The sequence below is a fragment of the Ammospiza nelsoni genome, chromosome 3, assembly GCF_027579445.1.
Source record: "Ammospiza nelsoni isolate bAmmNel1 chromosome 3, bAmmNel1.pri, whole genome shotgun sequence".
Lineage (NCBI taxonomy): Eukaryota > Metazoa > Chordata > Aves > Passeriformes > Passerellidae > Ammospiza > Ammospiza nelsoni.
The window spans coordinates 7228305-7241018 of record NC_080635.1 but is presented as its reverse complement, the minus strand read 5'-3'; the positions used below and the strand labels follow the sequence as shown (position 1 = coordinate 7241018).

The 12714-nt window shown below is 50.9% G+C and overlaps 1 protein-coding gene across 2 annotated transcripts in view; it reads right to left on the bottom strand.

Moving 5' to 3' along the window:
- The window catches only part of PARP1 (poly(ADP-ribose) polymerase 1), a 32244-nt gene extending 20516 nt beyond the window's left edge, over positions 1 to 11728 (bottom strand). The window contains exons 1-5 of one of the 2 annotated variants that reach the window (XM_059469086.1): positions 11582 to 11728; positions 7163 to 7325; positions 6565 to 6683; positions 5613 to 5827; positions 397 to 493 (exon numbers count right to left, since the gene is read on the bottom strand). In XM_059469086.1, coding sequence (XP_059325069.1) covers positions 397 to 493; positions 5613 to 5827; positions 6565 to 6683; positions 7163 to 7325; positions 11582 to 11701 — 714 coding nt within the window. In that variant the 5' untranslated portion in view covers positions 11702 to 11728. Of the gene's footprint in view, positions 1 to 396; positions 494 to 5612; positions 5828 to 6564; positions 6684 to 7162; positions 7326 to 10762; positions 10832 to 11581 lie in introns of those variants that run through there. The other variant, XM_059469087.1, reaches the window with a different exon arrangement.
- Positions 11729 to 12714: the final 986 nt, after the last annotated feature.

Below are 12714 nucleotides of genomic sequence, written 5' to 3'. Positions count from 1 at the left end.
GATTTTTCATTAATCTAGTTGCACACTTCATTGCTGTTTAATTTTTACAATGAGCCATTTATTGTTTTCCAAGCTTTTCTGCAATAGTGCTCAGGCTCCAAGCTCCAGTCACCACAGCCAGCTGACACAGGAAGGAGCCCAGAACCAGCCTCTCAGAAAAAAGGCATTTAACCTAATCTCTTTAAATCCAATAAGCCCAAGTCCTAGAGAACATCCTTCCTGTCTTTGGAGAGAAAGGGGCAGGGTGAATTCCCTTCAGCAAAGCCTCAGTGATAGGGCACAAGGATGGGCTGTGCTGCCACTGCTCTCTCTGGGAACAAGGTACTGCCTTCTCTAGAGGCTCTTCTAGAGACTTCCAACCAAGCAGTTCCTAGGTTGTGAGCAGCTAAAACTCACCTTCAGCTGTTTCTGCTGCTTGGATTCTTTCTCTTTTTCTTTTTTCTGCTTCTTTTTTGCAACCACGTTTCCATCTACCTCTTCTCCTTTTCTCTTCCTAACAGAGAAAAACAAAACAAAACAAAACCACACACACATGAAAGGAAGTTGTTGAAATGGCTGTCCAGCAGTTAGCAGAGCTCAGATTACTGACTGCCAATATCTGCAGAGCCTTGAATATCCTCAGTTTTGGCAGGCAAATCCATTTTTCAAATTCCTCAGTCCTAGATTATAGACCTGCACTTGGCTCTGCAATGTGAGCTGCCTCAATCAGGTCAGGTGCACTCAGAGGTTTTCCACAGGGTAACTGTGTGGTGTGGGAGAAGAGCACGTGAAAGACTGCAACATTCTCAGGCATATTCATCTATTTTCATCTCATCTATTCATCTGTACACCAAAGGCATAACTGAACAGCTCTCCAAATTTGGGGAGGTGAAGCAATGCAAGTTAGAAGACCACAGTGTCTTTCAGCTGAATCACCAGCTTGATCAGCTTAGGCAGTCTACACTGAAATAAAGGAGAGCAAACACAGTAAATTTAATGAATTAACACACCGGAAAACCAGGGAGTATTTCCCTAGGTGGGTATTTCCCAGCTCCTTAGGAGTATTTCCAATATTCCCACCTAGTTTCTCTTCAGACTGGAATTAAGTCAGGGCTCTGAAAGCAAACAGGTGCAAATTTCTGGAAAATTTTTGTGCATTGTTGCACCAGATTCAGGTGCAAGCACTGGAAAATGCTTCCAGGTTCACAGTGCTTTTGTGATGTGCTGTTGGGAGTTGCATGTGTGGAAATTTATTGCTATTTGCTATTTAGAGCTGAAGGGAGAAGTTACAGAAAATGCTGCCCAAGAAAGAGTAGAAAAAGAAAGCCAAATGAAAACTGGGGGATTTTGGCAGACTTTAGAGTGACAAGGGACCTCAGAAGAAGATAATTTTTGTTTCCAGGGCCATGTCATCCCCTTTGTCTGCCTGAAGTGTGCTCTCCTTGTGAGGATGCCAAGGGAAATTCTATCCCAGCTGAGATAGGACAGGCCTGCAACTCGAGGCAGAGCACAAACACAGCCTGGATCACACACCCCATTTTGAGAGATGCTTTCCATTATGAAACATCAGCCAGCTCTCTTTTTAACAAAGCCTCTCTCAACTTTGTAAGCTGTGGCTGAGAGTTAAGCCATGAAGTTGACATTTCTGATTGCTCTTCTATTTATAATTTTAAACAGTTCTCTTTCTAGGACTTTGCTCCCACTAAGAATGTCAGGAGGTCACTTCTCCCAGAGACTCCTGCATGAGACCTGGAATAACTTGAATTCCCTAAAATTCCCTAAGTGCTCACTTTATTTGCAGTGGCCACACCAGCCCACCATCAGCACCTCTGACCAAACCACAGCTCCGAGCACTTTGAGGGACTGGTTTGGCAGAAGATTTCATCCTCCAGCTGTGCCCTGCCAGGTGCCATCAGTGAGCAGGGGCTGTGTGCACATCTCCCTGCCTCTGGTGGGGGGAAACAGCCTCATTGTGCTGCCAGCAACTGCTTCAGAAAAACCTCTGCAAGACCAGAGCATCCACTGAGCCCTATCAAGAGGATAATGACTTCCCTGAGTTATAACAGAGTCAGGGGTGCACAACAGAATCTGTGAAAAGCTTCCAAGCCTGAGTGCAAAGTGTTCTGCACCTTCCCAAACCAGGATTAATGATGTCAGTGCTCAGGAGGGGTGCCCAGCCTGGGTATCTGCAGTGCCTGCTGACAGCCAGGCTGCCTCCAGCAAGCCAGCACTCACTCACTCCCACACTGTAACTTGTCTCCTAAAGGAGCCAATCCAGCACAGCAGCCCATGGAAGGCGATCACTCTGCTGAGAGACCCTGTGACCCAGGGAATGCAGCCAAATTCCAGCAGCAACTCTCTTTTGGCAGCTTCTCCTCACAGTCAAGGGCCAGCAGTGCTGTGCAGAGTGGTCACAGCACCTGCTCCAGCCACTGGAACAAACCATGGAGTGGGAGGGATCATCCCAACTGCAGGGAGGCACAAAGCTATGGGTCACCACCTTCTCTGCCATGCCCAAAGCTGCAGCAAACACCAATCATTTTACACAGCCTGGAGAAGGGAATGGCAAAGCTGACTTCATCTTGCAGCTTCCCAAAACAGCACATTTTAGAACACACTGTGAACTACACCCTCACTGACACCAGAACACACACACACACACAAGGATCTTCCATCCTTGGGTCACACAACCATGTGTTGCCCACTGGCTGGGCAAGGGACAGCCCTCCACCCCTGACAGCTACAGCCCAACAGCTTGCCTGGAGGGACTGGCATTTCCCAGGCAATGCCAACCACTCCTCACCTTCAGGGAAGCCACACAAGATTTATTCCAACCTCAGAGGAGATAAAGAGGGAAGTGAGCTGTCCCACTGTGGCCTGGCCCTTCCTGACCATCTACTCTATTTGTCACATTCACCTTTTCCCCTCCCCACAATGAAAAGGTAGAAAGGACAGCCACAACAACCCTGGATAAAGCAAGCAGCCCAGCAGGGAGGAACAAGGACTCCTTTTTTCACCTCCTCTCTGTAAAGCACTGCCAGACTGTCGGTGACCTGAGCACTCAGCATTTGCCTCAGGTCACCTCTGCAGCTAATCCAGTGCTGCATGACATCTCCAGAGTGACACTTTGCTCCTGACCTGGGCAGCAGTTCCATCTGAACAAGTGAGGCAGAAAACACAGGGAGTATTACAGCTCAGAGCAGGAGGACAAAACACACACTGCCAAAGAAATGCTGTCAAAAGGAGCTCACAAGCTGCTCCTGCATTTCCTACAAAAGCATCTAGGCATTCTTTCCACAGAGAAGCTGCAGGCAAGGACACAAGATCCTCCTTTTCCAGCTCTGCAGAGTGTTAGTGCTTGGGCAGGACAGCCCACAGCCCAAGGGAGGGCTGCATGTCTCACCCAGAACTGGCTGAGAAAGGAGCCAGGATCCTTGCAGCAAATCCTCCCGTATTTGGTCTTCACAAAGAAAGGATTTTCCAACTTATTCTGGGTAGCCCTGCTCCACACCTCACCTCTCCCATCTGAAAAAAGCAATCTCAATGCCACTTTTACACAAAGGGCTGACAGGGCACTCCCCAAGCCTGAGATTATCCTCAAAGTATGGGCTGGACATGCAGCAGCAGCACCTGAATTTGGATGTGTCACATCTCAACTGCACAGGCTTCTGAGTCAGGATACAATTCAAATGCAGCATATTTAGAAAGATCTTTAAAGATAATTTTGAGAATTTCACTTGCAACAGACACTTTAATATAATTTCTGCAAGAGGCTGTAATGTCTGTTGGTAATTTCTGTTATCTGATTGAATGCACAAGGTGAATTATCTGAGGTAACTGCATCTCATTCAGCTTTCTGGAGTGTTCTTCCTTTGGCTTCTCCATAACTCCTGTGCTTTCTTGGCAGCAAAACCACCAGCTAGTTAGCACACCACACTCCTCCACTCATGCTGTTTATTTACACTCTCACCCATTCTTTTTGTTTGACAGGCAGTGATTTTTCCAGCTGACCCTTGCCACCCCTGGCTCAAGCAGAGCCCAAAGAGCAGAAGGCAGTGGAGCACAGGAGCCAGCCAGCAACTTCAAGGCTGAGGAGCTTGTTCAGGGAGTGCTTAGAAAGCAGGAAAGATGAGACATCCTGCTGCTTTTCTGGCATGAGGTCCTGGTTCACATTACCCTCCATCTCCAGCGCAAGCTTTTTTCCACTGCAATTCTGGGCTTTTATTTACACAGGGACTTGGCAAACTACTCTGTGGCCTTTCTTTACAAAGCCTTCATATTCTGCATAGCATCCCAGAAGTGGCCCAGAAAAGCAGAGTCAGGGCAGACAAGAGAAGCTCTCACACAGTCAAATCTCTGGAGCTTTGCTGAGGACATGGGAGAAAACTACAAATAACCTTGTTAAACTCCCTGTTCTAGGACAAAACACAAAAAGCAAAGGACTGCTTGAAAACCTCTAAGTGCTTTAAAATACTGCACTTCTGCTTACACTGAGCAATGCACACAGAGGTGAAATCCCTGCATGGAAAGGCAGCAGGCTGCCCAAGAGATGCACACATCTCCTCCTGGCCTCTGCCAGCTCAGCTGAGAGAGGTGAACAGAACAGAACCTGACAGGGCTCTGGCCAAAGCCCACCCTGGGTGCTGCAGGGCTCCCCACAGCACCCACAGCACTGCCAAATGCTTCTGGAGCAGTGCCTTGCCAAGGAACTGCACACCACACACATCAGCTGCATACCTGAAGGACCAATGCTGACAAAGACTGCACAGCTGTGACATGGCCACAGCTCCTCAGAACAGACCTCAGCCTCACTGGACATTTTCATGGTGAATCTTTGCAAAAGCAAAGCTGAATTCAGTCTAAAATGCACACAGAGAAGCCCAATGTTTCCCCATGACAAGATCTTCCTTATTTGTAGGATCCAGAAATACCTAATGTTCCTTCCTTCAAGGGGACAATACAACACTGGTTTGTGCTATGAAGCATGACTCCAGGCAAAGTCAGTTCAAGAACAAGTAACAAAAGCTTTCATTAAAAAAGAAAGATTCACAAAGCTAGCAAGTCACCTGGAAACACTTCTCTGTCAGTACAGGTCCTGTCAAGAGCCTCCACTGCAAATCTCAATGCAAGGCAATGAAATTTCAGACATACTATGAAAGATTCAGCAAACAAAAGCATCCAAGTGGAAGTACTACATAGCCAATAAACACCATTATCAGACTCAGTGCCTGTCACAGTTCAGAAGCTCATAGATAAAAGATGTCAAATCAATTCTCTAACAAGTGGTTTGAGCAGAGAAACCACTGCTGATAACAGTATCACACAAAGAGACACAGAGCCCAGTATCCTTTTGTACTACACAAGCATTATTTTATGGTTGAAAGCCCTGAATCAGCCCTCCAAGTCACACCTGCAGGTCTCTGCATTTCCTCAAGGCAGTCACAGGGGGCAGGACACTGGACTGCAGGTTCTCAGGGACAGGGAATGTCTGCTGTCATCTGCCTGAAGGATCAAACCTTCCTATGACCAATATTCCTCTAACAGAGACAACAACATCCGCCAACATTTATCACGGATGTACTTAAAGGCAATGCCTCCTCCAGACAACACAATTTCCTACACTCACCACCTACCCCTCACTCTTGGTAGCTGGGAGCTGCTTCTTCAGAGTCTCTTTATCCTCAGCTTTGAGGATGCTGAAGCCCAGGAGCTGGGAGGCCCCGTAGGCGGGGAGGAAGCCCAGCTCTGCGCGGCGGCTCACGAAGCAGTCGGGGTGGTACCAGTTATCAATCATCCCCAGCTGGGGCTTCTCAGGATGCACCATCTTCTTGGAAATCCTGATCTGGCCCTGAGGGGGATCAAAGTGACACAAGAGCAGTTGTTAGGCCATTCTGGAAGGAGCAGGATGTTGTTAACAAGTTACCAAGGTGATGCTTCCTAAAACTCTGTAAAGCAGTAACAGTTCCTCCATCAAAGTCTGCAACTTTTGTTCAAACACTTTCACTACAGTTCCATTTTCATGTACCTCTTGCTAGGCTGAAAAAGTCATCTTTGAAGGCAGTTTTCTGTTCAAAATCCACTCAAACTGGGTAATCCTGTTGTCTTTATTCCAACTTCCAGTAAGCTTACCAAGCAAAACTCACATGAACAAGCTTCATAAAAGCACACCTCATAATTAACTTTATGCTCATAATTAACTTTATGTCCCTATCACTCAAACATCAATGCTAATACGATCTTATCCTGTTTTACTGCAAATTGCCTTTCAGGTGTCCAACAAGTAGATGGTTTGCAGTGCAGCAACAAGCAGGAAAAGCTGCAGTTAGTGGTGGTTCCCTTGCCACTGAAATGTTGGTGAGCAGCATTCCCAGCCTGCTCCAAGACCCAAGTGAAAGGAGGGATCTCCAGGCTACCATGCCTGAGGGATGCCTTTACTGTCAGCTGTCCAGGACACAGCTGCTGCTCAGACTCAGAAATACACTCTGCAAGTGCTTTCCATATGCAGGACAGACAGGAAGCAACTATAAAAGCCACTGTTTGAATTAAAACTGCAGAGAGAAAAGATGGGATGGAGAACTTTTTTACCTTTTCTATTTTCTGCTCACAGCCTTTGCAAGTACTTCTGTTAGACTTTGCATATTCTGCTGCAAAGTCATTCAGGCTCTTCTCAGCCTTACCACCTCCTTCCTGTTCCCCTCCTTTTCCTGGAGAACAAAGCAAATACAGAATTCAGCTTTAATATGCATTCCCTTATTTTCTTATTCTCTGCCCCAGATTGTTAGCAGTCTGCATTAATAAAACTCTTGGGTTCCAGCCACTCATTTCATTTGTCCAGAATTTGAACAGAGAGCAAGACAAGCAGTCCATGCTCAAAAGCACCAAAGAGCCACCACAACCATGCACTGAGCTGAAGGTACCACGAAGAAAACACAGCACAACAAACTAAACACACCAATCATGATAACATGAAATGTTTTTCAATATATCTGCCAAGTGACTTGGCTTTTTCTCCTCACTGATTTAACATGCTGGATGATACTGTCAGCATCCTCACCCTGCAGTGTGGAGACATCTCAGCAATTCTGACATCACTCGAGGTGGGCATAAAATCACCATAACACAGCACAATAAGAGAGAGCACAGCTCCAGATGAACCTCCAAACACCAGGAGGCTTCTGCCTACCTCCTCCAGGGCCTCCAGTTTCAATGGCTTTCTTGATTTTCTCCTGGTCTTCCCAGCGAAGCTCGGGGAAGCCGTCGATGTCTGCGTGGGACACGAGTCGAGCCCGCTTCCAGAAGCAGCTGTAGTGGTGCCAGTGAGGGACTTTGCCATCAAACATGGGGGACTGGCAAAAAAAAAGCACATCAGGCCAAGATGAAACAGTTCAAGCAGAATCAAGGGGAAAAACCAAACAAAGCCCAAAATAAAAATGAGTATCTGGGTAAACGCATGCAATTTCTTCTTTTTGATGGATACTATTAAGGACAAAGTCTAAGAAGAAAATCTAATAAGACAGACAAGCTGCTGGAGAGACTTTCCCAAAGTGGAAAGACACAGAAGGAGCATTTAGCTAGCTTAACCGGTTCATCACCCTGCTGCTCAGACCATCTGTTTTACTGAAAGAAAATAAAAGTCACAACCTCAGCATGGCTGCACCAGCCCCTGTGAGACTGCAGCACAGGAGGCTGCTGACCTCACTGCACAATTCCTTTGAGAGCCACTTCTCAAGTAAACAGTCTGTATACTGGAGAACCCATGGCAGGCACAACATAAGATGGGCAGCTCCAAGGATTGTGGCCTGAGCAAGCTCCTGAGTGGCCTGCAGGAGGTGGAGACAAAATTCAATGGGAACCCCAGAGCCCAATGAAAATTCTGCATCAGAGGTCGACAGCAGGCCACAAAGATGATCAGAGGGTTGAAGAACCTCTCCTGAAGACACCTGAGACAGTTTAGGGTGTTCAGCCTGCAGAAGGCTCCAGGGCTATCTTACAGCACTTTCCAATACCTGAAGTGGGCCTACAAAAAGCTGGAGAGGGAGTTTTCACAAGGGTTTAAGTGATAGGGTGGTGAGACACTAGGAAAGGTCACCCAGAGAAGCTGTGGCTGCCCCGTCCCTGGGAGTGTTCAAGGACAGGCTGGATGGAGCTCTGAGCAACCTGATCTGCAGGGGGGCATCCCTGCCTACTGCAGGGCTTGGAACTGGATCATCTTCAGGGCCCCTTTCAGACCAAACCATTCCATGATCCTGTGATCAGGACAGAAACACCACCCAAATCTTCCCTGAAGTGCAGCTCCAGAGAGCTCTGCCCCACACCAAGCACTTGTTTTGCAAGTACCCCACTTATTTAAAATTCAGACACAGTGGGTACCATCCTGGCATTGTTCCAGCTACCCACCAGGCAAAATAACCTTACAGTGGTTTGGCTCCAAATAACTCACACAAACAGCTGCTGTACTAATAATACTCAGTGCTGTGTAATTATAATTGCTGATGACACAGAACTAACGACCTAGGAAAGCCTTCCGTGTGTCACTCACCAACAGGAGGGAGATCTCCAAGCCAAAAACATCACAGAGCTTTGTGCATGAGCAGGAAGGAAAAGGAAAGGACATCAAAGACCACAGCATGGCACCAGGAGATCTGAGAGCCCAAACTAAACCAACCATCCACCCAAACTGTAAGAAGATGTGGGAATTTGCAAAATTAGAGGGTTTTGGGAAAGGTGCAAAAGTCAGGCCACAGAGGCAGTAGAACTGTGATTAGAGCTAAGCAGCAGCCATGAGATAGGTTAGCAAACAAATTATTTAAGGACAAATAGAACAATGGTCTGTGTATTAACGCTTGTCTGGAATAACTCTCTAAGCTACCGAAAAGTTTATCTAGCAAGATATTAGGAAGTCTGAAGCTTAATAATGGAGCTCTGTGCATTGTGTTTTAAGGCTTACAAGCAGGTATTGTATTTGAAATACACAAGCATTGTTTTAACCAAAGGTACCTGTGCTTATGGTGATTGGATAGAACTACTGTCAATGTGCTTTTGCTTTGTGTGATTGGTCAAAAAACTTATAAAGTGAGTTGTAACTTTAAGTTCTTCATCTGCTGCCTGGGATGTGAGCTGCTGGCATCTTCCCATTGTCATAACCATTTAATGAGAGTGATGCTGGAAAACACAACAGCTCAAAGCACGTTCCAGAGCAGCCCCGTCCCCTTTGTGATTTGTACACAGCCCCCAGCCAGCGTCAAAGGACATTTTTATTTCCAGATGGGCTCTTGCCACAAGCCAGGACTGTATACTCAGCTACCCTCACAGCATCACAGCAGCCACCCTGCAGATGCTCTCAATGTGTCTGTAAGTCACATGCAATGCAATTTTGGCACTGCAACCTGGACTCTGGGCTTGTGTCTAGAGCTGTGCAGGAGGACTCCAGGCTGGTCCCAGCACAAAGGCTTTGAGGGCACTGGGGAGCACGAAAGAGAGCAGAGCTGGCTAAATCTTTAAGACAACCATACAAACAGTGAGTAATCTCAACATGGAGTTTCAGACTCTTCTCTGCATGGAAAATGAAACCTCTAGGCAAGCTGGCCCTTGTTTACACAACTTCTCTCAGCTCACCTATCTCTAGACCATAGTTTCCTAAACAAACTAAGGAAAAAAGAGACCGATTCACTTTCAGATAACATAAACCACTCAGTTCCAGCTGGAAGCAAAAGACAGAGCTGTGCTGGTCCTGCAGGGCCTGGGTGCCTGCCCTGTGCCAAGCAGAATCCCACTGCCATTCAGAGCCCTTCACTTGAGCAACCAAAACAAAAGGGAGGGTACAGCAGAAAACTACGGCCTTGGTGTGTATCTGCCTTTAATTTCTTCAGCACAGTTTGCAGAAGAGCTCAATGCACTGGCGCTGGCACAGAGGCAGCTCTGCAGGGGATTTCCCCAGGAAAAACAAGAGATTCGTGTGCTCTGGTGAAATTCAGGCATTTACAGTAGGATGCTCAGCAGCACGGTGAGCTCTGCTGGTACAAAAACTGGCAGAGGGCACAGCAAGCAAACTCAAGAGGTTGCGGGGAAAATAAATAAAAACACAAGTGCTTGGTGTAAGACCGCAGTTCTTGGGAGATGTCTGGACACGAAAGGCAGTGGCTCTGTGAGGAATGTCCCCAGGAGCTCCCTCCATAAACGAAACCCTGGCGAGCCAGAACACAACTCCTGCCTCTAGTACTGATGAAGGGCAGCCCACCCGCATCAGCCTCAGCTGCTGGGCAAGCCAGGAAGGGCGAACGAACGTGAGGAAGGGGGAACGAACGTGAGGAGGAAGCCGAGGAGCCGCAGCCGGAGCAGGGGAGGAGGAGGAGCAGCTCAGGGCAGCGTGAGGGCAGACAAAAGGAGAGGCAGCGGGAACACGTGCGAGCCAACGCCGCAGCTCGGCCCCGCACCTTCCCCTGGGGAGGAGGCTCTGGTAACAAAGGCCCGGGCAGGTATTTCCCCTCCGGGACAGCAGCTTCGCCTCCAGCCCCGCCCGGCAGCCAACAGGGCCCCGCGGCCCCGGCGAGGCCAGGGGGGATCGGGCCCTTCCTCCCCGCCCCGCACAAGCGGAGCCTCCTCTCCCAGAGGCACAAGCGAGATACAAATAACCCTGTCTGGAGCTACGTCCTCCACACCCGGCTCCTCAGGACCCACAGCATCCATCCCTCCATCCATCCGCAGGGCTTTGCGCTGCCACGTCCTTGCTCGCCTTCCGCAGACACACACACACACACACACACACACATAAGCCTTTGCTTACCTTCCACAGCAACACCCCCAAACTCAGCCCGCCCCCAGCACGCCGCAGAGTCCCTCCATTCCCGGGATAGCGGCGATTCCCTCCGTATCCTCCCGCAGCGGGCAGGGATGCCGGCTCCGCGCACAGCCCCCCACACAGAACGGGGCTCTTCCCTTCCTTCCAAAAGTAAACCATGCAATCTTTTCCCCAAAAGGCAAACAACACCACGAGGCCGGCGGAGAGCGCACCGTGCCTTCGCGGCCCGCTCGCCGATTGCGGTTCCGCTGTTTCAGCTCAGCGAGACCACCCGGGCCCGGCCGCTCCTCTCCTCTCCTCCCATCCGGGGCTGCCCCAGCCTCTCGCCGCTCTCGGGCCGCAGTTCCTCTGCCTCGCGTGCAAAGCGCGCACCGAGCGGGGATTCCCCGGCCCGGCCCGGCCACCGAGCCGCTTCCCGGGGCACGGGAAAGCCCAATTGCGGAGCTCGCCTCGGCCCCCGCACGGCACAAAGCGCCCCCCCGGCCCCGCACGGTGAACTGTGCACGGCGTGTGCTCCGGCCGCCCCTGCAGGCCGGAGGAGCGGGGGAAGCGGCTCCCCCCGGCCGGGAGCGCTGCGGGCACGGCTGCCCCGGGCACCGGCGCTGCTGCGGACACGGCGGCGAGCGAAGCCGCCTCTGTTAAAAATAGGCTGTGCCGGCCCCCGCAGCAGCGAAAGGCGCGGCCGAGCGGCTCCGGAGCACGGCGGAGGGAGCGGAGCCGCGGGCTGGCCCCGCCGCCGGCGGTACCGAGCGGAGCGGCCGGATCAGCCCGCCCCCCGCCCGCAGCGGCCCCGCCACGCGGTACCTGCACCATGAGCGCCAGGCGCAGCGAGTCCTTGGCGATGCTCTCGCCGCATTTCTTGCAGGAGGCGCGGCCGCTCTTGGCATACTCGGCCCGGTACAGCTTCTCCGCTGGCTCCGCCATCGCCGCCGCTCCCGCGCCCGCCGCCGCCGCCCCGCCCCGCGCCGCGCGCCCGCCGCCGCCCCGCCCGCGGCAGCGCCAGCCGAGCGCCGAGCGCGCACCCCGCCTCGCCGGCCGGGCGGATCCGCCGCTCGGGCATCGATTGCGCAGGCCTGGAGGTTCATCCTGTGTATCAATGGGAGGCGGGCGCGGCGGCGCGGCTCGTGCTGCGCCCTGAGGGCCGCGGGTTCGATTCCCGCTCCCGCCACCATTCCCGCATCCCTGTTCCGCACCCCAGGCACACAGAGCGGGCTCCCGTGTCCTGGGAGAACCTGAGCTCAGCAGCTCTCCCGCACACAAATACCGGCCTCATGATGCCACCTCCAGGCGAGCGTTCCGGTGGTGCTCCAGGACGAGGAGCGATGGCCGTAAACTGAGGCACGAGAATTTCTAAAACACGAGAATTTCCGTCCCGACATGAGGAACAGCTGCTTCACATGAGGGTGGCAGAGCAGGGAGGTCGTGGGGTCCCTCTCTGGGGACAGCCCAAACCCTCTCGTGTGTCACCTGCTCCAGGTGACCCTGCCTGGGCAGGGGTTGGAATGGCGATCTCCAAAGATCCCTGCCAACCTCGACAATTCTGTCATTGTGTGTCCTCCAGCCCCTGGGGCTGCTGATAAAATCAAAGAAGAGCGATTAGATAAATTAATATCTGGATATTTTCTTTCCTACTCACAGTAGATAATTATCCTCTGCTATCAGCAGAGGGCATTGGCTCTGCAGCTTCCCTGGAAAAAGGAAGAGGAGAGCACTGAAGTTACTCCAAACCAAATCCTTTCCAAGTATTTGTCATTAATTTTATAGAGATTCAGCCAAGGCAGGATGTGCAGCCCGGGGTGGGCTGGAGGCAGCTCGCAGTGTCACTCGGAGATGCACACCAGCATCTCACCAAACCCGAGATGCTGACACACCTTTCATCCTGTGCTTCCCTCCTCCAGGCTGTCACACGTGTGCTGGGCAGGCTTTGCCTTCACAAC